Here is a 26,127-nt window from a genome sequence, read left to right as displayed (position 1 = left end):
AGGTGTTAGTGGTGGTGCATAATTTAATTGTAACTTGGAATTAATGAGTACCTTCAAGTTGATATGATTACATGGGGAAAGATGTTTTAAGTATGGCTCCTGTGCTTCTTAAGATATTTTAATTAAGAAATTGTGGTGGACAAGAATTTCTTTCTTTAAAAAAAGGAAAAAAAAAAAGAAAAACGAGAGAACCTTAAAAAAGACAATAAAAATGTTATACTATTTTCATTGTTAGAAGCGTGCACTTAAGAAAATTGCCTGCTTGAGCCGTGTGTTCACCTTTCAGCAATAAATTACAGAAATGTTAGTTCTGCTGTGAGGCATATAAACTGGTGTTTTATATGCCTTTTGTTGTGTGAGATGAATTATTAAACTTTTCCCCAATGTATTACATTTACTAAACTGCAATTATGCTGTATTTCTGAACACAGTGGTCAAACTGAAGCAAATAATAATATAACTATACATTAGATACTCTATCCTACCAACTGGCAATAACTTTCGAAATAATTCTTGCTATGACTACTGTTAACCATCAATTCCTTTTTAGGTTAAGTTCATATAAGATGAATTTACTTTACTACAGTGAGACTCAATTATATAAAATTCATTGTGGGGATAATAGAAGGATTACCTGAATGTACTAAATAACGAACTCTAGTTCCCTAGAGGATCAGTAGAAATAGTTATTTCACACTCACTATGTACTGACCATACATCTGTCAGTTTAAAATGAGCTGACTAATCGGCTGAAGCTTCTTTAAGCCAAGGAGGTTGGTTTGATTTTGTCTTGTCTGATATCATCTTTATATAAGCAAAAGTATCTAAGTGGTAGCACAGACTAATTACTTCTCTTCGAATTGCATTGTTCCCGATTTAATATCGGAGCACTGGGTAAGATTTATGAATGCCTCATAGTTGCAGAATAAGTAAGTGTGCCAAAGCCCGGACTATATAAGTATCAATGGTAAGACGGATTCCATAAAGTTTTAATCGAAAGAAAACTCTTAACAATACTTCTCCAACGTATTGAACAAATCACATTATCAATAAAACATCTGGACTTTGTTTTAAAATTTCATTACTTGAATTATTGGTTTTTATTTATGTTCTTCGTCAACAGTCAACAGAGGATGAAATCTACAAACCAAGTTGCTATTTGAATCACTGTGGTATGTTTGATACTTTCCCACCGGAAATTGAATCCAAACTTCGTACACCAAAAGCTAACTTGCACTCCGACCTCTAGACTAGGGAAGAGGGTTATTATTATTATTATTATTATTATTATTATTATTAATTATTATTATTATTATTATTATTATTATTATTATTATTATTATTATTATTATTATTATTATTATTATTATTATTATTATCAATAAGGTATGTAGTTGGATGAAGTTAGGATGTCCTTAGGTATGTTAAGGTTGTCTGAAAGAAGGATTATTTTGGATCTTAAAATGCTACATTCAATTCTTCACGGTGGGGGGCGCGGTGGCTCAGTGGTAGAGCGTTCACCTCCGGTGCTTGGGGTCCCTGGTTCGATCCCAGCTCGCGAAGTGTGGACTTTGTAGTGGACAAACGCCGTGCTCGTTGGTTTTCTCGGGGTTCTCCCGTTTCCTCCCACTTTCTTCATTCCACCATTTCACTCATTTCTCATTATCACCGTCTCCTTTGGCCTAACCGGCATAACCGTGGGACGTTAAACTTTAGATTTCATTTCATTTCAATTCTTCACGGTAATTTGAATTTGTTATCAATAATAACTCTGTATACAACCAGTTATCATATAAGAAATCCGAAAATATTTAAACCTATTCAATTTCTCAATGATGTTCCTCTGTATAAAATCTTATCAATGGCCAATGATTTTGCCAGTGTTATTGACATTTTTGATTATAATTTTAGTAATATACAAAGACAGTTATATAATCATTTCATTATCAGCTGAGAGTATTATTTTTTTTATATATAACAGCATGTTTATTTTATGCATGATTTTTTCCTTTTCTGTGCATGTATCATTTGTATTTTATAATGTATTACGTTTATTTTTGTTATTTGTATGTTATTTGTATGGAAATTGTAAGTGGGCAGTTCTGTTTGTAATTTCCAGTATTCAATAATTATTCCAGAATTCAATAATTCCAGTATTATTATTATTATTATTATTATTATTATTATTATTATTATTATTATCATTATTTCAATAACAAAATCATGACTGTATATACCCTACACAGCGGCAGATCTAGAAGGTAAAAATTGGGGTGTCAGCCAGAACCTAGACTATGATAGGTATACCATGAGTTTACTATGAATGTTCAAAAATCTATAAATAATAGCTTAAATTATTTTTGTCACTCAAAAGTCTTGGGTCTAGGCATCCGAGCCCTGGCTAAATCCACCACTGACCCTACAATTGTAATTCTTTTGAATCTGGTCATTGGCCGAGTATAATTAAGGCTGAAAGCGCAACACTTGCGATATCGTCATTTGCGGTACAGCGACATTTGCGGTACTTCGAGTATCGACATTTGTGATACTGGGACATTTGTGGTACTATTGAAAATAACTTATCCAAACTGAGAGAATATATTTTTGGGTGTTCTAGTGTATTACGTGGCTAGTTACTGCGCAAAGTACGCAGATAACCACATACAGTTGCTATTCACTATATTTCTTCCTATTCTTTTACAATATTGACTTTATCATAGAACTATCTTTCCACTTATTATTTAGGTAGCTCAGAATAATCAGTACAAATACAATTTCTGATTATCTTCCACATGTATTTACAGCAACTCTCCAGGAATCAATCATCTAACTTCACTACGACAGCTCTTCAACTATTACATGTTATAATCGTTAGCGTTATTTCAAGTTTTGCTTCGAGGAAAGAAAGGGAGGACTTCCTAGTAATTCAAGTAAAATTTCACGTTTTTTGTTAGTAAATTACAATTCTATTGATTATATATATATATATATATCAGGGAAATGCAATGGACTCTTGCCCCAGCTTAATGATGAATCTATGTTAGTACATATTATCTCTCAACAGATAAAATCCTATAGAAAAAAAAGTCCACCATTCTCCTCATTCGCGACAAGCAAATAAAGCCTAGAACTCCTCTGTGGCACATATGATTAGCGTAGTACGCGACTACAGCACAGGAGACCCAGGTTCAATTGGCGGTGAGAGCTTATCCTGTGTTTGACTTAAGTCCACGTTTCATATAGTCTCGGTGTTGAATGGAACGCTAAATTTCAATCCAACCAACACTGACGTAACTAGGATATTTGCTAGAGAGGAGGATGGTCCCTTAGTTCTGAGAATTGAAAGATATCTTCAACGAGCAAAGTATCAGCCTGTGGTCCAACAGTATTTTGTAAATCAAATGAAAGCTTTCAATTTAACGTCCCACGATTATGCTTGATAGGCTAAAGAAGACGATGATTCAAGCAACTGAATGATGATGGAAGAATTGGTGGAATGAGAATGTGGGGGGAATTGGAAGCATCTCAAGAAAACCCAAGGACACGATGTTGTCCATTACAAACTTACTTAGTCAGGGATCGAACCAGGGACTTCACGCACCAGAGGTAAGCGCTCTACCACTGAGTCAGTGCGCCACCAACAGTATTTTATTTGGGGGGCAACAGTGTTCTAGGGGATCTGGTCCCTGTTCCTTTCTAGTTACGCCTATGCCAACCAGCCAATATAGCCTATAAGTAGTCTGAAGGTAAGAATACACGTTTCCGTGACTTCGGGGTTAAGAGGATGTGATATCAGCCAACTCCAGCCGCCTTTATGCAAGGTTTCCCAGACATCCAATTAACAGAGGATGTGGCAACATCTTAGCTACATTGGGACAAAAGTAGAATAGGAGAGTATGTTTAACCCACCTGGAATCGAACCCGGGCCGCCCAGCTGGTAGATAGACGCCTTATCGATTACATCAGCGCCCTTTTATCTTAAAGTAGTAAAATACATCACTTAAAAAATCATATTACTGAAGAGACTGTAACCTTCTGAGGCAAAACCAATGGGAAAATATACTTATTAAGACTGAACGCAGAGGAACACCTGATAGTAACCGTATATTTTCATTGACAGTCACCGAACTACTGGGTTTCCAGTTGCATCGTCATTAGCGGCATAGCAACGGAATACACGTCACACTTCACTTGGAAATTAATGAACAGAGTCTTCCATGTATCTAGTTTCCATTAGGAGAAAAAAAAAAAAGATTGAAACACAGCAGTGGGGAGGGTTTTAGTCAAAGAGATTAGTATGTAAATTAGCTGCTACTTAACACTAGGAGAAATTCGAGATTTTTTTAAAATATGTTCTTCATAAAGAAAGAAAAAACAATTAAAAATAAAATTAAAAACGGTGGAAGAACTTACCTTCGACTCGCAAGCTTTGTGGCAAACATACTTGCAGACTATAAATTAAATAGAAGAAAAATGTCAGTATCAAACAACATTAATTGTTAACAACAATATAATTTAAATTATAATGAAAATTATAATAAAGACATTTTGTCAGCAAAAACAGTACTCAATATACATAGACTATAAGGTTCAATTTTACATCAAATTTGAAATATTGTTCTCTATATAAATAGTTTCTAGAAATATTTCTGAATTTCATCTTTTGAAACTATAATATGACCAAAAAAAAAAAAAAAAAAAATCACGTCTTGATTATGCACATGAGCAATACATCATCGCCAATACCACAATTTAAAGTCCAAACAAGGATAAACATAGAAATCAAATTAGTGTACACTGCTTACTTATACAGAGAGCTAAGAATTTTAAGTGCTACACTTCCTTTTCTTTGCTATTAAAATGTTCCAATTAGCTTGTCTTGCAAATAAAACACTAAATACATAACTTGCAGTTTTTTTCAGTGCAAGCACCTTTTTGTACTACGTTTTCTCAATGTTAGCAGCTATTTTGTACTTGTAACTTTCGGGGCGGTCTCCTTTCCCGCATGTGGCTCAGTAGTAGAGCGTTCACCTCTGGTGCTTGGGGTCCCGGGTTCGATCCCAGCCCCCGCCAAGTGAACTTTGTGGTGGACAAATACCGTGTGCGTGGGTTTTCTCGGGATTCTCCCGTTTCCTCCCACTTTCTTCATTCCACCATTTCATTCATAACTCATCATCACCGTCTCCTTTAGCCTAACCGGCATAACCGTGGGACGTAAAACTCAAAGATTTCATTTCATTTCATTTTTCCTTTCCCGCATTTTATTCCTATAATCATTAAACAAGGGACACTGAGGGTATGCGGAATTACAATAGCTACTCTCGCTTCAGTGCAGTTCCTTTAGGCAAAAGTTATTGAATCGTAAGTAAAGGGAGGTGGCAACATCAAACTGGCCAATCACGGCTATCACCAATCGTATTGTTAAGTGCTTTTGACATACAAATACATATTTACCAATCAGACAGCCACGAGCCATACTTAGTGACCGGAGACCATAGGCGCCGACTTGAAGAAAATATTGGGGGGTCCAAACAATGAATAAATATATCATAATCATATTCAACCGTTTTCAATTAATTGCTTGATGAAGGCCCCCTTTCCCCCCAAATCTCGATCCGCTGCAAAATTCACACTGCATTGATCTTCACTTGTCAGATCAGTGTAGCCAGTGTTGGTTGAAGCTTCAGTGCTCTATTCAACACCATTCTGAAAAACGCCTTTTCTATCGAATAAAAAGGCTGTAGGGATGGCCACGAACGACTTCGAGTGAGTTTTCTTTGAAACTTGACTTGACTCGAAACAGACATATTTAAGCTCGACTCGAGAACTCGGCTCAAAAAATTTCATCCAACTCGACTCGAATTCAAGTCGAGTTTCGAGTCGAGTCGAGCCAGAACGAGCCAAATGGAGCTAAATTTTGTGTAGTTTCAAGTACTCTCTTCAAGTATTCTACATAGACAGTGTAATTATTATCAATGATACTACTGCTACTACAACTTCTTCTTCTTCTTCTTCTTCTTCTTCTTCTTATTATTATTATTATTATTATTATTATTATTATTATTATTATTATTATTATTATTATTATTATTATTATTATTATTATTATTATTACAACACAGGTATAAACATGAAAGATAGGTGATTTCTATCTGAATACTAAAAACTAATTGACTGCCGACCTCGGTAGTCGTGAAGTCTAGAAGGCATGGCCATCGTTCACGAGATTCTGGATTTGAGTTGCGGAGAAGCAAGGATCTGGCTCGAGCCAAAAATTGTTAAAAGTTATAGGGCGCTGGCCAAACACGTTCAAAACTGCTCGAATCGGGCTTAGGGTTGTCGTCCTGGGTGAGCCGATCTAAGCCGATGGCTCACACAAACCGAGCCGAACAGAGCTGATGGCTCAGTTGGGCGAATCGATGGCTCATCCCAATCATGCCGGCTCGAGCATTTCGCTCCGTTGAACCGAGCCGAGCAAGTTTACATCACTACTCGGGTTAAGCTTCTGTTTCGGTTCAAAAATTCGACCGTGCATGTCTCAGCCTTGATGGGAAGAACTAAAGTATATACTTAAATTGGTGCTAACGACATTTCAGGTCTCGTTATCAAATCCTTTGTCGTCTCGTTATCGAGACGAAACGAGATGCAAGCAGTGTCCCCTCTCGTGAACAATACTAAAAGTATTCCACTTTATTGCTTACATTTCTCATGGCTGTCGCTTTCCAGTTTAATCATGCCACGATTTTAAAACGAGTTAAAACGAGCTGAACGAGCAAGCCATTTATTAAAGTAGACTCGACTGGAAACTCGACCTAAAAACAGTGACTCGGTTCGGAACTCGACTCGAGAAAATTACGTTTGACTCGAATTCGAGTTTTAGCTCGACTCGTGCCCATCCCTAGAAGGCTGTTCCAAACGTTGAATTAAAGGAATGACGAAGTTTACGACAGCAATTCTTGCTCCTCTTTGTTAATTCTTCCTCGGCCGGATTATATTGGAGGGGCGAGGACCCCATCTCTAAATATTGGGGGGCCAAAAGTTCCTCCTCCCCCAAATTCGGCGCCTATGCCGGAGACACAGTCTTACTGGAAAAAAAAAATGAATTGTCAAAAGTTAAATGTTATCTGTTTGAACAGTTTTCCGGACTTCTGAATTATATGACGTGTTTTAAAAGTTTTCTCGACTTTTGACTTTAATAACATGGTTTTCTGGAACTTGTTTTAGGTAGGATTTTTAATATATCGGCGAATTTTGAGTCTTTATGTATGATGTAATTAGTTTACTGCTTGTATTAATAATTACATCTGAAATTTGAATTTTTATTCAGAATTTTGCACCTTTTTAACCAAAATTTAGCTCCTAAAATTAATAGCCTTACTTATATACGATAGTCATGATTTTTCAACAACTTTAAACATATTGTATTTACGTATAATTTTGTGTATTATTGATAGATCTCATCAGGAAAATATCTATTTTGTGAATTTTTGTTCGGTCAATAGATACGGCACTACGCTAAATATTAAAATATATGAAAGTTTGAAATCTATTGCATAATTATAAGAGAAAGGTATGCTATGAGCAAGAAGTAACTTTTTTCATTAAAAAAAAAAATCCATACGACACGTATCTGTCAACGCCACTACTTCCGATATTACGAGTATATTTTTCATATCAATTAGATAAAAAAAGAAAAAGAAAAGAAAAGAAACGGAATTGCGTTAGATTTCGGTAACAGAACACTGCAATCCCTATCGAAAGATCAGCCTTCAGCTTCGTCCTTTACCTTAGACCGTAACTCCCCCTTGTTAACCATTACAACCACGCGTGTTCACTCGGATGTTTCTGAGGTTAAGTCCCTCCTTGTTTTATGTTTCATGCCTGGTTACACACCCCAACTTGTTTTGGAATTCCTCGGTGTAAAATCTGACATTCCCTCTCCCTGACTCTCGTGCTTGCGGCCGATTGCACTAAAATGGTCGTACAAGGGATGTTATCAGATTTTCAACTACATTATCTACCATAGTACGTTATTCTACTACACTTCAATAAATAAATGTATAGATAATATCAAGGAATGATTGCTGTTGAAGGAAAATTCTAAGTTATTTAAAGCGGTATTAGTCTTTTGATAAAATAAAAATTCACAGATAGTGTAAACGAATAATTACTGTGGAAATAATACTTTAACACGTTTAAAACATTGTTAGTCCTTCTTGATAAAATAAAAGATCATACATCATATCCAGGAATATTACTGTTGAAGTAATATCTTAACTTGTTTAAAGTATTATTAGTCTTTTAAAAAGGATATAGATGATATAACGAATGATTGTTACTAAAGTAATATTTTAATTGTTCAAAGTTATTTTAGTATTTTTTGGTAAAATACAAATTTATAGATGGTATCAAGGAATGATTGCTGTTGAAATAATATTTTAACTTATTTAAAGCATTAATTAGTCTTTTTTTTTTGGTAAAATAAAAGGTCGTAGATGGTATCAAAGAATATAACTATTGAAGTAAAAACTTATTTCAAGCATTAATTAGTCTTTTTTTGGTAAAATAAAAGGTCATAGGTGATATCAAAGAAGATTACTATTGAAGTAATATTTTAACTTATTTAAAGCATTAATTAGTCTTTTTTTTTGGTAAAATAAAAAAGTCATAGATGGTGTCAAGAAATATTACAATTGAAGTAATATTTTGACTTATTTAAAGCATTAATTAGTCTATTTTTTGGTGAAATAAAAGGTCGTAGATGATATCAAAGAATATAACTATTGAAGTAAAAACTTATTTCAAGCATTAATTAGTCTTTTTTTTTTTTTGGTAAAATAAAAGGTCGTAGATGATATCAAAGAATATAACTATTGAAGTAAAAACTTATTTCAAGCATTAATTAGTCTTTTTTTGGTAAAATAAAAGGTCATAGGTGATATCAAAGAATATTACTATTGAAGTAATATTTTAACTTATTTAAAGCATTAATTAGTCTTTTTTTTTTGGTAAAATAAAAGGTCGAAGATGATATCAAAAAATATAACTATTGAAGTGAAAACTTATTTCAAGCATTAATTAGTCTTTTTTTGGTAAAATAAAAGGTCATAGATGATATCAAAGAATATTACTATTGAAGTAATATTTTAACTTATTTAAAGCATTATTTAGTCATTTTTTGGTAGTTCTCCATTCAGAGTTTTAAACCGTCTAGAATGCGAAACATCATCGTTTCAAAACGCTCTGGTTTGAAAACTGTGGAACCAGACCTATCGCAAGCGGTTCAGAGAATTGCATGGGAACTAGTCTGAACTCTACTTAAATATACAAGATGGGGTCGCGGTGGCTCAGTGGTAGAGCGTTCACCTCTGATGCTTGGGGTCCGGGTTCGATCCCAGCCCCCACCAAATGAACTTTGTGGTGTGGGTTACCTCGGGGGTTCTCCCGTTTCCTCTCACTTTTTCATTCCACCATTTCATTCATTACTCTTCATCACCGTCTCCTTTAGCCTCATCGGCATAACCGTGGGACGTAAAACTCAAAGGTTTCATTTCATTTAAAATATATATATACAAGTTTCCTAAATATCCTCTAATACCTCTGATACCGAGTTACTTTATATAATTTGTTACAGTGGTACCGAGGGACTGGGAAGAAACATAAATATTTAGATAGAGCACATATAGTTCCTGTATAACCCCTTAAATCGCTTGCAATAAATTTCTCAATTTTCAAGTCAGAGTTTTTTAAAACATAGTGCGTCGCATATTTGGCCGTTTGTAACTAGGCGGTTCTTTACCAATGTTTATTACAACCTTTTCCCTTTCACCTAATACGAAGGCCATCCGGAAAAGGGTACCCGTTTGTGCAATAAAGATACAGTAGTACATATTAATAAATATACACAATTTTATTGGAAAGAGCATACTTTACACTACTTCTCCACATAATCACCAAGCAAATTGAGGCATTTGTCATACCGTGTGACGAGTTTTTTTTTTATTATTATTATTCCAGCCTCATAGTCCTCCGCCGCCAGCGTATTGAGATACGTAGTCACGCCTCGTTTAAGTTCTTCATCGCTGTCAAATCTTTTTCCCGCCAGAAAGTCTTTAAGCTTCGTAAAGAGAGGAAAATCCGAAGGGGCCAAGTCCGGGCTATACGATGGATGGTCGAAGGTTTCCCACTTGAATTGCTGCAGAAGTTGTTGTGTTTTCGCAGCTGCATGGGGCCTGACATTATCATGAAGGAGAATGACGCCTGTAGACAACAGACCTCGCCTTCGATTTTGTATTGCCCGCCGTAATTTCTTAGTGTTTCACAATACGCATTAGAATTAATTGTGTCTCCATGGGCCATAAAATCAATGAGCAGTACACCTCGTCGATCCCAGAATATGGTCACCATGATTTTCCTGGTGGACGGAACTGTTTTGAATTTTTTTGGTTTGGTTGGTGAATGAGCGTGATGCCACTCCATGGACTGTCATTTACTCTGAGGTGATGCATAACAAACCTATGTTTCGTCCCCTGTAATGATGCGATTCAGGAAAGAGTCTCCTTCATCGGAATAACGTCCCAGAAACGTCAGTGCTGCAGCCATACGCTTTTTTTTTTTTTTTTGTGCTCATTTGTGAGCATGCGAGGGACCCACCTTGCACAGATTTTTGAATAATACAGATGGTCTTTGACAATTTCATGAACAATTGTTCGAGACACATTAGGAAAATGTTCACAGAGTTCATCAATTGTGACGCGCCGATCGTTCCTCACGCATTCGTCTACTGACCTCAGCAGTTCGTCTGTAATGACAGATGGTCTCCCTGAACGCTCCTCGTCGTGTGTATTCTTCCTTCCCAGGTTGAAGTTGCGACAATAGCGCCGAACAGACTACTCGTCCATCACATTGTCTCCATACACCTCCTTTAATTGGCGATGAATTTCACAAGGTCGAACGTTTCGTGCATTAAGAAACTTAATCACGGCCCTCACTTCACAACTGGCGGGGTTCTCAATTCGTTTAATCATTATAAACGAGTACAGACACAACACAGGCACTGCTAGCGTCACGCAACTTCGCACAGAGCAGGCAAACAAGTCACTGACGCGGTCTGACCTTGCCCAGCGGCTCCCCGAGTCGTCAGCCCTTCATGCGGCGCAAACGGGTACCACTTTTCGGATGTCCCTCGTATAAGGAAGCAAGTATTGAATTTATGACATTATTCATATTATGGTTTTCATTAACACTTATATAATTTATCCGATTATATATAATTTATTAACACTTATATAATTTATATAATTCATAAATTATAGAAATGTAATATAATTTATCCGACTATAATTCTTAGAACATACTAGCAGAATGCCCGTTCTTTGCACGGGGAGTATACATTTCGTTTTGAGCATAAAGAGCATGAAAACTGCCATCAATCAACTTAGGGGCCTAAAAAACTATGAATTTGACACTAATATTGGTAATTTTCGATCATTTTTATATATACCTTCCCCCTCTCCATCCCTCAAGTTGCGAGGCTGAATTTGGACTCAAACGGCATCGGAAGTATCACTGTTCCTCTCAGTAACGTCAAAAACTATGGATTCGGCCCTAATATCAGTCATTTTCGATCATTTTTGTTTCCTCCCTCTCCCAAGTTACTACCATCAAAGTGAAATGCCAAAAACATCCCAGGCCCGAACTTCATCTATGTTGGAAATGATCGATCGGGTGGTTCAAAAGGTATGAAGTCACAAACATAGTCACTTACATTTTTAATATACTGTATATATATTACTCATGGACAAACTAATGCAAATAGTTACAGTATGATGGTTTACACTCTTTCTGTTTTTTTTTCTTCAAATATACGATGTACCAACAAACTCTTTAAATTTATAATCGTTAGTCTATATTATCAACACAACCTATAGACCCTATGACGTTAACATTAATGTGTTACACTTACCTCTGCAGCAGCTGCCCTGTTGGTGAATGGGCTGATGACATAGGTTACAGGGTCGGGGTCTTTTGAATACTTTGGTCTTAAATGTGTGGTTTTGGGTGTCGGCATCCGGCTGGAAAAACAAAGAAGAGACAAAACGGAATTAGACGGATTTTTTTAAATGGCAATTATAAAGTTAATATGAACTACACCAGTATACAGATAGGCCCATAGGCACGTCGAAGTAGAGTTCCAAACTATGGCAAATATTTGACGATAGACTTGTGCTTGCTCATTTATTTGAGAGTGGCTTAAGAATTGAGAAACATACTTGTAAAGGAAAACTTACATTACTACTTAAATTACAAGTATAAAGCCAGATTTTTAAACATTACATTATTAGCTTTATTGCTATTAATATTTTGGTAACTTCCAGATCAGAAATTTTCATGTTTACAACATAACTGTATGATACAAATACTTTTATGAAAAATTAAATTTCGCAAAAGTTATCATTTTCAACATGACAAATACAAAACATTAATTTTAGTTATGGTATGTTCCTCTCAAGAAAATGTTCAAGGTCGTACAAAATATTAACAGAATTTTTGTATTAAATCAAGTCTTCTTTTTTTCTTAATATCTCATTTTAAAGAATCTTCAGTGTAAAGAAGAAAAACTTCATGATCATATACGGAAAAGACAGGAACACCACTTGTTTTAATTATTTACAACCGCTGATGCTGGGAAGATCATTGTCGTGACTAGTGTTGTAAAGGCCTGGAAAAATCCCGGAAATTTTGGATAAAAAACAGTTTTTTACCGTTTTTACCCGAGCTTGGAAAAAACGGAAAAACTGGGAAAATTTGAAATTTTCGAATATTTTACTACTTATGCTTTTAAACTGTCAACTATTGTATATTTACTAGTTTACAGTTAAGATAATTGAGTAGTTATGTTTCTTGTATTAGAGTAGGGAAATTTTGTGGCAACAAATATATTTGTACCTCTCCTTTAAAGTTAGCACCGTGATAGAATGGAGTTAGGGCTACAAAAGATACTAAAATATAATCCTAGTTAGATTAATAAATATAGATGCATTTAAATTATCTTAAGTAATCTTATAAAGTTACCGTTTTATGATAGGGAAGTGTTAAAATAACAGGGCCAGAATCATTTTAGTTAATACCAGTATGTTAAAATTAAATATATATTTTATGGAGATACGAATCTTCCTTGTGCTGTGTAAAATTTCTGGAAATTTGGAACCCATTAGAAAAAATCTTTTGTTCGGAAATATTGGCAAAACCCGGAAAATATAATAAAAAATTATTTCTTCGCCTGATGCTAATCTTATTTGCTGTAACGTGTCTTCAGCATATATACAACGTATTTCGCTAGCAGGAAAAATGCTTAAAGCAACAGCTTTTAATTTTAGCTTTTAGCTTTCTAATTTCTGACAAAAACCACTCTTTATTATTTGTATATTTTTCGAACAACTCAAAAAAAAAAAAAAAAAAAAAGAGAGAGAGATGATCTTATTTGCATATACACACACACAAAGCACAAGTGCGTAAATTTGAGCAGCGACAAATATTTTAAAGAACCTAACATGTAAAACTTCCGTCCGTTATTATTAAAGACTAGCAGAATATTCGTTCTTCGCACAGACAGAATACGTTTCATTTTGGGTATAAAGGGCACTAAAACTGTCTGTCACCAATGAACTTAGGAACCCCAAAAACTATGAAATCGACACTAGTATCAGTCATTTTCAATTACTTTTACATGTAACCCTCCCCCTTTTGGAGTACTAATGGGGGGGTAAATTTGGATTCAAACGGCATCGGAAGTGTCACTGTTCATCTCAGCCACCCCGAAAACTATGAATTCGTTCTTCATTAATATATATAAACTCCATGGTTCTGGATAATCACAATAACATTTTAAACCACATTTCTGACCAGAACAAAATGAATTATTTAATAACTAAAAGGTTTTTGTTACAGTTTCAAGGACCTAACGTCCTCTTCATCAGACATTGAGAAAAGACAGGTGACAGCAAATCTTATATCTTCCTCAGCTAACTAACGGCTAACCTCCCTGGCTACGGGCCTGATTTGAACAGTTTAACAATGTTGTCCATTGAGTCAAAATTAGCAGGAGTGAACTTAGCCAAGATTCTATACGTCTCTGCACGAAAAAAAAAAAAAAAAAAAAAAAAACAAGAAAAATAACTTTCTCATAATAAAAGGATATAATAAAATAACTAATTTGTAGTTTATGAGTGTTAACTGACTTTTTAAAAGTACAAAAAGTATAATTTATATCTAACAGTGCACTTAAATGTTCATTTTCTTCATTATGTTCATAAAACATAAATATTGATTTATGAAAAATAAATAATGTCAAGTCACTGAAACAAGTGAACTTGTGACTATGTTATTTACAGAAGTGTATACAAATATTGTTAGTTACTTTTAGACTTACATGTATGCAATACTTTATTAAAACATAGATTACGTTTATTTGGTCTATTAGGGGGACAGGTGGCTCAGTGGTAATAGCACTTACCTCTGGTGGATGGAGTGTGTGGTTCGATCCCCGGCCAAGTAATTTTGTGGTGGACAACATCGTGTTCGTGGGTTTTTTCGGGTTATTCACGAGAGCTCTAATTAGCCTGCCCCCATTCCCAAAGATAATATATATTTTTCTTCTTTAAAAGTGTTTTAATTGCTTAAAAAAGACTTGTTATAAAAATAGTAATACTAATAAATAGATTCTAAAGCCAAATGTATGATCACTTGTAAGTGAGCACTTTAACACTTTTTCATTATTATTATTATTATTATTATTATTATTATTATTATTATTATTATTATGTTTATATTTTCCTTCCTTCATATCGGAAGACCAAGACGTAGGATGTATAAAGTTCATAGGATGTGGGAGGGGAAAACTTGCCTGGCTAGACAGACTTGTTTCGTTCCTTTCCTACTGTAAATAACTTATATCTGACAGAACAGTCTTCCGGATAATGGCAATCCACAAACATATAATACTTGTAGATTACTATCCAACGAGTTGAACGTACAGAAAGAAAGAACTTAGTTTTTAATGTAAAAGCAAATCTTGCATTTCAATTTAGGTTGTATACATATATGCATATGTGTAACGTTGCAGATGACCCAAACATAGTAACAGTTATCTGGATAGTGATGCACGACCATCATTTTCAATTATTTTATAAAATTACCACAGAGGACACCAGAATAACGTGTATTGGTCAGGTATGAAAAAACTATTTAACATGTTTACTCGAATATGAGGACCCCTCGAACGTAAGTGCCTCCATTGAAAGTTTGAGTCAGTTTTGAGAGTGTGTTTATTATACGGATGCTATAAGCATCACTTAAGAGATCGTTACAGCAAAATCACGAACTAACAAACCCATGTCACATCTTTGATGCAAAATCTGTGGTTTGTTAAAAGTATCTTTCCAGATAGTTACCGGTACCGGTAGTACATACTAACAAATATGTTACGCACTACTAGGTTTATCGTAAAATAAATAAATAAATAAAATAAAATAATAGGAACAATAAAATAACCTTAAGAAAAAATAATCTACAGGTGTTTCTACCATTTATCCAAAATAATAATATGCAATTATAAGTACCGGTACCCATCGCAATTTTTTGTCTAAGATTTAAACATTTATAAAAGGTATTTCTATTTTAATAAATATAATATTCTGAAAATTATGAGTGCCAATAACAATTTTTGGAAAAATATATTTATAAAACCGGGAGCTGTATCATTAACATAATAATAATAATAATAATAATAATAATAATAATAATAATAATAATAATAATAATAATAATAATAATAATAATAATAATAATAATAATAATAATAATAATATCTGAAAACAATAAAAAGTGGTCACATTCGCTTTCAGAAATCTAAACTAAAAATAATTGAGAACAGAAAAGAAGGAAAAGAGAAATAAAGTTAGAAAATAATCAATAAACACACCTACATATTGACTAACTTGTACAATTTAACACGCAGTCGAAAGGTTGATTTGGGTGCTATACGAAAGAAGTCACAAACAATGAATTACAAAATGAATCGATCGGGTCCAGAGGAAGAAATAAAAGTTTTTTTTCAAGCTTAGCCAATAAATGGCTGAGGATAATTATTGTTACACTACTTAAGGCTATAGGCTTTCTATCAAATATTTCAACATTGTTGTGAATCAGTGCCTAAATAGTCGAGTAACTACAGTATATTGCCTGTGATAACCGCCTTGCTAATTACACAGAAAACATACTTTTAAATTACTTCGTGGTTAATGACCTACTACATCATGTCTTTACAGTATATAATAAAGTAACGTCTAATATGACATACTCAAGTAAGGCCGATAGCGAGACAGTGTAGTGGAGAACTTTGTATACTGTGACGATCGTGTGTGCACCGACTTCATCGACTTCGAAGCCTAACCGTGATTAAGAACATACGTTAATAATAAGCCCGTCTTTTATAACCTCGGTGTTCCATAAGGAATGTTATAACTCAAATTCAAACTCAACTCAATGAAAAATTTATACCGGAACTTACGTATATTACAATATTAGATTTGCCTTATATACCATTGCTATTATAGCTTATCAGGTGACGATTTCTAAGATGTATATTTAATCAAGTTGATTATTAGAAACCCCGGTTGACTCTAGTAATGATACAGAAGAGTATGAGTGTCCGAAAGACTAAGTCTGTTACCTGAAATACGTATATTTTAAAGCATGCTACTTCATCAAGCGGCCGTCCGTTCCCGTTAATTAGGCAGGATTCTTCTTTATTTAAAAAGCATAAATCATTGTTAATAGAACCTCTATAGCTTACTAACCGGAAGTCCAGGTAGAATCACATAGCGGGACTAATAAGATTGTCCATCCATTACTCCACACAATAACTTGAGCGAAAGAGAATTTTTGAATTCTATTTTTGCAATAGACAGCTAAAGCGATTATTGCGGCCTAGATCGTTAATGCAGTTTTAACATCTTTAAGGGTAACGGAGGCGCTAACGGTGGCTATCCATGTCCCGTTTAAAATGTATAACATTCCCTAGCTTCTATGCAACCTGCACAATAGCAAAGAAATGCTGGTTGCCTATAATAAAAGGATATGAAATCGTGTGTAATTATTTTTATTGTAATTTAGCAGAGTTTAATTATTCCAGCTTTATTCTGATGCAGATCAGGAGTTCACCCAACCTTTACAAAGTGAGTACCTGGGGACACTTGGGAGTTACTAACTGCATCACCTCCTATGTGTGCCAAAGTGTAGTAAATGTGGCGTATTACCTCCACTCAGCTTTTGAGCTTCGTATGGCCTGTCCCGAACGGGAGGCATTCTTTACCTTTACTTTAAATGATTGATATTACTACCACGGTAGGATAGTCGGTAAGAGATACACCTATCACAAGCAAAGATCCCACGTTCGAACACCAGAGTAAAGGTGGGATTCATTTTTTAATGAATTTGGTTTCCCAACCAAAATTCCTTTATATATTTACTCTGTCGTTCCGTGTGTTCGTCCGTCCAGGAGACAAAGAAATCTCAAGAACTACCTAATGGAACATGCCAGGATATACAGAGTCAAAAGTTAGGAATAGTGTTCGTTGATGGAGGTGATGTTAAAACCGGAAATGGTAGAAATCAAAAATTTCCGGTTTTAACGTTGGTTATTCTAGAGCAAGAACGGTAATAGACAGCAAGAAGTGCTTTCCTATAATCAATTAAGTGTCCCAAGGATACATTTCATCTCCTTCCTTAGCTCATTACTAAAACCGAAATTGATACTTATCCACTATAATTCCTGGTTTCAAAGTTGATCTACATGCAGCAACAGGGGTGCCCACAAGGGGGGGGGGGCGATGACGCAAACTGCGTCATTGAAATATTGGGGGGGGGTAAAAATCTATATAAATATGTTTGAGGGGGTGTAAAAATTAATCGAAAAGATTTTTTTTTCATGGAAGAACACCTACGGATAGACAATTGAGGGGGGTGCGTCATGAACATGAGGGGGTGGGCACCACTGTGCAGCAAAAACATAAGAGATAGTGAGAAGTGTTTTCTTTCTTTATTTTTCTTTTTTTTTAAATTTGTTTTTGAGAATCGATTTAACATTCTAGAAATGCAGGATGTCTCAAAAGTCCCCTGACATAGGGTAACTCTATTATTATCAGAGTTACAATACGTGTAGATGCATATAATCCAGGATTTTATTGCAGGTATCTCATCATCTTCTACCGCATAAACCTACGGAGTAAAATTAATCAGTAGCTTGCGGCTCCAATTTGGAAACCATTTCTTTTAGAGATGGAATGCACTGTTTGAAATATGAAGAAAACTATATCAGCATCGGTAGTGGCGTACCCCAAATGTCATCTTAGGAGGTTCAAGTATTCAATCTCGTATTGTTTCAGCATATATATATATATATATATATATATATATATATATATATATATATATAGTATTTGTTGTTCTGGAATATCTTGCTCAAAGGGGTGGTTAAATCTCCCAACCCCCTCCCTTGCGTACTCCAGTGTGTTGGTAGAGCGGAGATTATTGCACCAAATGCACTCGATTTAGTTTCTTTTTTTTATATATAGGCATTTTCTACATTCATCACAATCCTGGAACATACACAATACCTATTTACACTTCTGGACACAGTGTTTACATAACCAAACACAAATCAAAAGAAATAATAATAATAAAAGCTTCATATATTCTAACGATGGAAGTGAAATATTTTTTTCATTCATAAACAGAAAATGTATTTATCATGTCAACTCACCGCATCACTCTCTTTGCTTGAACTCTCGACACTTTCCATAGAGGGAGACAATCTCATGATTGATCCTGATATGCACACAACCACGCACTACACAATTTTCCAACTCCCGAGAAATGCAATCACGCCTTCGGATCACTGGACTCGAAACATATTACAATACAACCCGTCCACAAGATAAAAAACCAAAAGAAGAAATGAAAAATTGAATGATGAATAACAAAAAGGGAAAACACTTCATCACTTGTAGATTAGATGTTGTGCATTGGTAGCGCCTTTGTCGCGGAAAAAAACTTCGAATTTGGATGTTATGTACTGACTATTTATTATCCTTTTAATTCTGCATATCGAGAGGAAGAAATCACACATAAATACACACACAGAGACACAAGAACGTATGCGAAAAAAACGCTAGATTGTCGAGCGGTCGTGAAGATCATTGTCACACTGTTGCCAGTTCATAGTAGCTGACCTTCATACTATACCTAAGTCACTTAGGCGTGACCAAGTAACATCTTATACGGAGGCGGATTGCATTTCAAACAGAAGAAAACCATAATAGGTGGCTCTCCATGCGTTTGTGTGTTTGTGTGTCCCATAAGATGATATCGCACTCTTGTGGGTTCCGTGTAGGAAGCTCTTACAAATAATTAAAGTGTCAGCTTGTCCATCACTTTGTCATCCGTATTTATAACAGAGATATTTAAAACTTCAATAAATTTATCCTATACCTCAACGTTAGTTATTGTGTGTCAAGAAATGGGAAAAGAAGCATATCGTGGTATATTAACCGAAACTTACATCCTTTGGATCTACAATCCACAAACTGAAATGGCGCATATTCAACTGGATGACATGTGGTCAATACACTGTCCATTCACTGCTATTTCTAGCTGTTTAGATTGCAGTTTGCTATATCGTAAAGTGTGTCCTTCTCTGATACTGAAGCAATACCGAAAGTATTTATAACTCTTGAACCACCCAACCGATCTCAATCAAATTTTCAACATAGAGGAGGTTCGGGCCTGGGAGTGCTTTTATTATTTTACTTTGACGGTGCAAATTAGGGGAGTGCAAGGGGGAGATATATAAAATGGTCAAAAATGACCGATACCAGTGTCGGATCCATAGTTTTTGGGGTCACTGAGATGAACAGTGACACTTCTGATGCTCTTTAAATCCAAATTCAGCCCCGCAACTTTGGGAAAACATATTACTAATTTTTCTTATTTTATCCCAGCAAAGCGGGTAATTGAAACTAGTATTAATATAATTTATCTCATATTGAATTTGAACGCGAAATAAATTCCTGCTTGAGCGTGAATTCTCACGCCTAGTTCCTGGAAAAGAATTGAGAATAGCCCATTTATATGACTGTAAAAAGTATTTGTTTTCTTCTCAATAATAACTGATATTTTTTTTATTCTGATGAAATAGATATTTACTTATTTACGTACAAGTTATTAAAAATTTACAGTATTAACTATCAGATTTGATCTATAGTTATTAGATTTCTCCTAACAGTTACGCTAATACTACTTGCAACTTAGTTTCTCATCTAACAGATCATAATCACTATGTTATTTGCAAATAATAAACAAGTTAATGTTAAATTAAACACTGATGGAACAAGGCTCTTTCCTATAAAAGACCACCTCGTTCTGCATTTTCAGATCTAATAATAGAGACCCTTTATAGAATAGTGGTTGCGTCACTTGTGTTTGTAGCGTTCCAAATGGCAACGAGGGAGTTTGTTTCTTTTAGAGCGGTAACTGTTATGGCTCTCAATTTCCTTGAAAATGCATGCATACCCTACATACACTTTTCATGTGTCCTTTTAAGAGTTTTGGACCCAGAAATAGAACTTCATTCCAAACTTAATACTCATTTTCAATTTAGTGTGAAAATGTTATCGTTTCTCAGAGAAAAGAAGTAGGGTAACATTTCTTAATTTTGTTGTCATTACTATGTGATTTTGTGATAAAGTGTATATACTTTTCTAGTTGGATATCTACGGTTTCATCGAAAACTTTAATTTCAGGCAGTATTCCAAATAAACACACATCTATCTATCTATTTATCTATCTTCGATATAAATAAAAATTAAAGTGATTATTCTTGTGACTTAATAGCTCTTGAACCACCCGACCGGTCTCGATAAAATTTTCAACATAGATGAGGTTCGGGCCTGGAATAATTTTTATTATTTCACTTTGACGGTGCAACTTACGGGAAGGGGAGGAGAAGATATATAAAAATGACCGAAAATTGAATCCATAGCTTTCAGGGTCGCTGAGATGAATAGTGACACTTCTGATACTGTTTAAATTCAAATTCAATCCCGCAACTTGGGGAGGGAGGAGATATATAAAAATGATCGAAAATAACCGATATTACTACCTAATCCATAGTTTGCGGGTTCGCTGAGATGAACAGTAACACTTCCGATGACATCTAAATTCTAACTCAGAACATAATAGTAATATTTATATAGATTACTTACTAATTTCTGACTTTTCATTATATTTTCTTTGTTTCTATCGATTTGAGAGCGCTTCAGTAATAAGTAAAAAATGACTAATTAACGGAACATATATTTTTTTCTTATTTTAAGTCAGCAAAGCGGGTAATTGATGCTAATGCCTCAATTTGCTTTGAGTGACGATGAAAAAGAGGAAAAATATTGTGATTATGAATGAAATCGAATTTACACATTTAAATCCACATGAAGGAAAATAATTACTAAATCTTTGTCCGTCGTCAGTCGCGATGTAGGCCAACAGACACACACACACACACACACACACACATATATATATATATATATATATATATATATATATATATATATATATATATATATATATATATATATATATATATATAGATAGATAGATAGATAGATAGATAGATAGATATAGATATAGATAGATAGATAGATAGATAGATATAGGTGTCTCACATCACTCCAGAGAGTAAGCGCCAATCACTTGAATGACATTATCCTTCATTACCAATAAATAAATAAATAAATAAATAAAATAAAAAATAAAATTAAAAAATAAAAGAAAAACCGACTTTTTCAACTCGAAAGGTTATGGTAACCATCTTTTGGGATCGTAAAGGTGTAATCGGATACGAAATTTCTAATCATCCATCATATAGTCCGGACCTTGCTCCTAGCGATTTTCACCTTTTCCCTAAGCTAAAAGAGTTTCTAGGCGGTAAACGTTTTGGAAATGCTGAAGAGTTGGAGAATGCAGCGACAACCTGGTAGCAGAAGAATATGGGAATTCTGAAGCTCGTAAACAGATATAACAAATGTTTAAATGAAGGTGATGATTATGTAGAGAAGTGAAGGAAGGTTCAGGTAAGTAACAGAATTATTTCTTTCCAATAAAGGCAGTGTTCTTCAATCTATATAATTAAACGGTCTATTTTCTAGATGACCCTCGTACGTGTGTATGGGAAGGGGGGATGCATGCCTAAAGGCCGTACCATTGAACGTACTAGGGTCAAGTTTTAAAATTAACACTTTTGTAATATTCTCTCCACGAGTTTCTGTAATTTTCTTTCTACCCCCCAAAACAAGGTTAGTTTACTGGAGGGTGAAATAAATACTAATTTCTCGAAAAAAAGCTCTAACAATTTTGTTTATATTTAATAAATGAATATTTCATAAAACCTTATAATCTGTTAAAAGTCATTTATATTTACAGGGTGGTTGTAAATTGAATACCTAATTTTAATTTAGATCATCCTAGAAACTAGCAACAACTCTAGCTGGCGTGTAATACTGTTCACTAATGTGAGTGTTCATGTTTATCATTTATGATTGTAGAAGTTGATCCAGTGAGTACCGCAAAATGGCTGGTGTATACAGCGTAAAAGACAGAGCTAAGATTTCCGCCAGGCATGAAGTTTGGAGGTCAGTGGCACAAGTGCAGAAATGGTGAACGATACTTGAAGATGCTTCGAACGTATGTATGGTCTGTGATTCAAGAATGGGATAATGGAAGGGAATTGCTGTTCATGCAAAATGGAGCTTCGTCCCACTACGATAATTCCAGTGAGAGGATGACTTGACGACAAATTCCCTGGCACATGGATTGGCCGCCGGGGACTGACAGAAAGGCATGCATGCAGCCCCATGTTGAAATGTAACTTAATAACTAAATGGTACACCCTAATAATATATTCAATGGAATTAAAACTGTGATAGGTTGTTTAATTTTTGAAATATTCATTGTTACAAATAAGTACTGACTTTACAACCACCCTGTAGAAAAATCCAGAAGGGTATAAGTTTTCTTCCGGGTTCCAATCCAGGTTCAGTCGCTCAGGATGTTTTTTTTTTCTAGACCATTTTCCCAAAAAACGACTCAAGAGATTTTGTTCGTTTACCATAAATAAATATTCGATTTTAACAACTCTACAATACGAAATTAAAAAAAAAAAAAAAAAAAAAAACTCTTTAAAATATCCAGATGAGGTAATTTGTTGTGGTGGTTACTTTTTATGGACAATTTTCTCCAAAATGGCCGAAGAGGCGATTTGTACATGTTTGAAGAAACACATATTTCATAATATACGATGGAGCAGTGGTAGAACGCTCACTTCTGCTGCAAGGGATCCTTGGGCCGGTTCCACATCATGTAGATAAGATTATGGTAAACAGTATCATGTACGTGTGTTTTCTCGAAAGTTCTCATTCCATAAATTCTCTCATAATCCTTCACTTTCATCAAGAATCCGTTACCCTTAGCTTGAGAAAGTCGAAAATCGTGTGGCGTTAAATTAACAATTTAATTTCATTTTCATGTGACACCACTATTCAGCTTAGAAATATTGATTTTTATGCATCTTCCCTTCAATTTTGTAAAGAATTTTAGTTGTCCACCATAACCACAGTCCTAAAAAAAGTTAAGATGAACTCACTACTTCAATATTCTTTGATTCAAATTTTCTAGATGGTTTTAAGATCTAACTTCACACATTTAAAGAAATAAAGAAAGATTGTAAAAATAATTGAACGCTAATAATAATGAAGCAAAAGAAACATAATCATATTAATAAAATGTTCTAATGATAGTTCATGACACAAAGCGGGTCTCCTAATTGGAAAGGATTTATATATAAAATGGTTAAAGGAACAGATAGGAGGTATTCTTAATTCCATTTAACATTGTAATCTCCTCTGTCTTCCGACTATAATAATAAACATACAGAGGAGATTTTAAAAAAATAAAAAAGCAAGGAAAAGAAAAAAATCACGTGTGTATAAGCCTACATCTATATTAATCTGACAGGAAATTGACGGGAAACGAGCTTAAATACGTTGTTTGCATATTAATAAAACGAGGGAACAGAGTGGGACGTAGAATACTAGATTGACTACACTTCCTCCTCCCTCTCCCTTATATTAATACATTCTTCCTACGAGGAAGATGAGAACAACCAACGGGATTTATAATGGAGAATAAATCGACTAAAAAGAACTACTTTAAATTGTTTTCTTATATAGAAGATAAATAAAGTTGCGTCATAAACAAAAAAGTCTAGCAAACAAGGTCATTTGGGAGAGGTTTTTCTTCTTCCTACATCAAAATGTCTTTTTCAGCCGATTACCTTATACGAACCTCTTCAATATGAACCGGATTGTCCAAGTTTAATGGGAAGTCCTACTAGAAAAACATACACCACAACATGATGGAATAAATACTTTTATGTACGTTTTTATCCTATAGATTCATTACAGCTAATATAGTATAAACTAAACTCATTGATGTTATAGTACACAAGGGCTGTGGGTAGTCAAATGGGTATAGGTGAGTAATATGTGGTCAGCAAATCGTTGTTGTTTCTAGTTTTTTTTAGACCGGAGTTCACTATTCTTAATTCAAGAAATAGTTCCGCAATCGTTTCATGATATTGTTTCAAGACGATTTTTTTTTTTGTTTCAAAGGAAATCAAATTCAGGATTATGTGCTCCAAAGTTACATGTGCTAATCGTTCAGTTACACAGGAGGAGTCAAAATTTTACATAGAAATGAATTATAGGCTGCAGCACTCGAGCTTAAGGTAAACCTAGTCGAACCTCTGTAAACAAATCACCCATGTGTTAGTTAACAATACACTTTACCTCTTTCTGTTACACGCAGAGGCTTCTTGAAGTATCGGATTCAAATAATAGTCGGATCTCAATTTAACCAGTAGGTCCCGTCTTAACAGCATCAATGCCAAAACTGGAAATTAAAGTTCAATCACCCAATAAACGCTTTTGTTTAGTTTTGTCTAGTATCTTTTCTTAAAGATGAAGGTATGACCAGGCCCGTAACTTGTGGGGGAGAGGGGCCAACTGTCCCCCTTCCCCAGAGAGGCTCCCCGCTATTCGAGGGGTGCCCATTTTAAGACCAAATTTTCTTGCTCCATATACGATACGAACATGAAATTATAAATGAAGCATCAAAGAGGTTCACTACATTACATAAACAAAACAGGACACAAAAAGTAAATAAAAATGAGTAGTGGGCCGATTTCAGTGAAAAAAAAAAAAGTGTACTATTAGGGGCCCTAGAAATAATATTTGTTCCTTTGGCTTTGATATTTGTCAATATCGTCCCCTTAATTAATTTGTCATGTATGGAACGGGCCCAGAAGCGTAACTAACGGCCTCGCAGACCTTGTTGTGCAGAAGGAAACACAGGCTCCGGGAGGGGGGCAATAAAGAGTAAGAGAAAGATGGAAAGAGGGACCCCCAAAAATGAGGAAAACAACTTTTCTAGGGGGCCCAAACGCGCGTATTAATGCTTCCCCCCCCAAGAAAAATCTATGTTACGGCGCTGGGTATGGCATTTATTTTCTAGTAGAAAAGAGGCGTCACGCCTTACATTTTTCAATTACCAGCTTCAGTCATCCCCTTTCGTTGGGGCAAGCTAAAGAAAATAATATTCTATCTGGACATAAATTGCTCTTATACAGTATGTGACAATGAGTTGGGCATTACAAGCAGAAATGATTATCAATCTACAAAGCAATTCTTGACTGGATACCAAGAGACAAGAAATGTCCCAGCAACGTGGTGTGAAGCATTGCGGAGTGACCACGAAAGGTAGATGATTGTAGAGAAGAGTTTCCACCTTCATCCAGCACTGCACTCACAATATTTTATATACACATCTCTTTGGTGAACAAATGTGTACAAGTTGAGATAATTGATCATTAAAGTGTTCATTGAATAAGATTATGTGCTATGTAAGCCCATGGAATGTTAGATAACCCATATGACATAGTTATAACAAATGATT

At 34.8% G+C, this 26,127-nt stretch overlaps 1 protein-coding gene across 5 annotated transcripts in view; it reads right to left on the bottom strand.

Moving 5' to 3' along the window:
- Positions 1-26,127, bottom strand: part of by (focal adhesion protein tensin) — a 947,366-nt gene that overhangs the window by 449,408 nt on the left and 471,831 nt on the right. For all 5 annotated transcript variants that reach the window (XM_081744677.1, XM_081744683.1, XM_081744695.1 and 2 more), the window contains exons 2-3: positions 11,966-12,074; positions 4,414-4,451 (exon numbers count right to left, since the gene is read on the bottom strand). In XM_081744677.1, coding sequence (XP_081600803.1) covers positions 4,414-4,451; positions 11,966-12,074 — 147 coding nt within the window. The remainder of the gene's footprint in view (positions 1-4,413; positions 4,452-11,965; positions 12,075-26,127) is intronic.

The sequence above is a fragment of the Thermobia domestica genome, chromosome 2, assembly GCF_964235325.1.
Source record: "Thermobia domestica chromosome 2, izTheDome1.hap1.1, whole genome shotgun sequence".
Classification (NCBI taxonomy): domain Eukaryota; kingdom Metazoa; phylum Arthropoda; class Insecta; order Zygentoma; family Lepismatidae; genus Thermobia; species Thermobia domestica.
This window is presented reverse-complemented; position numbering and strand designations above follow the sequence as displayed.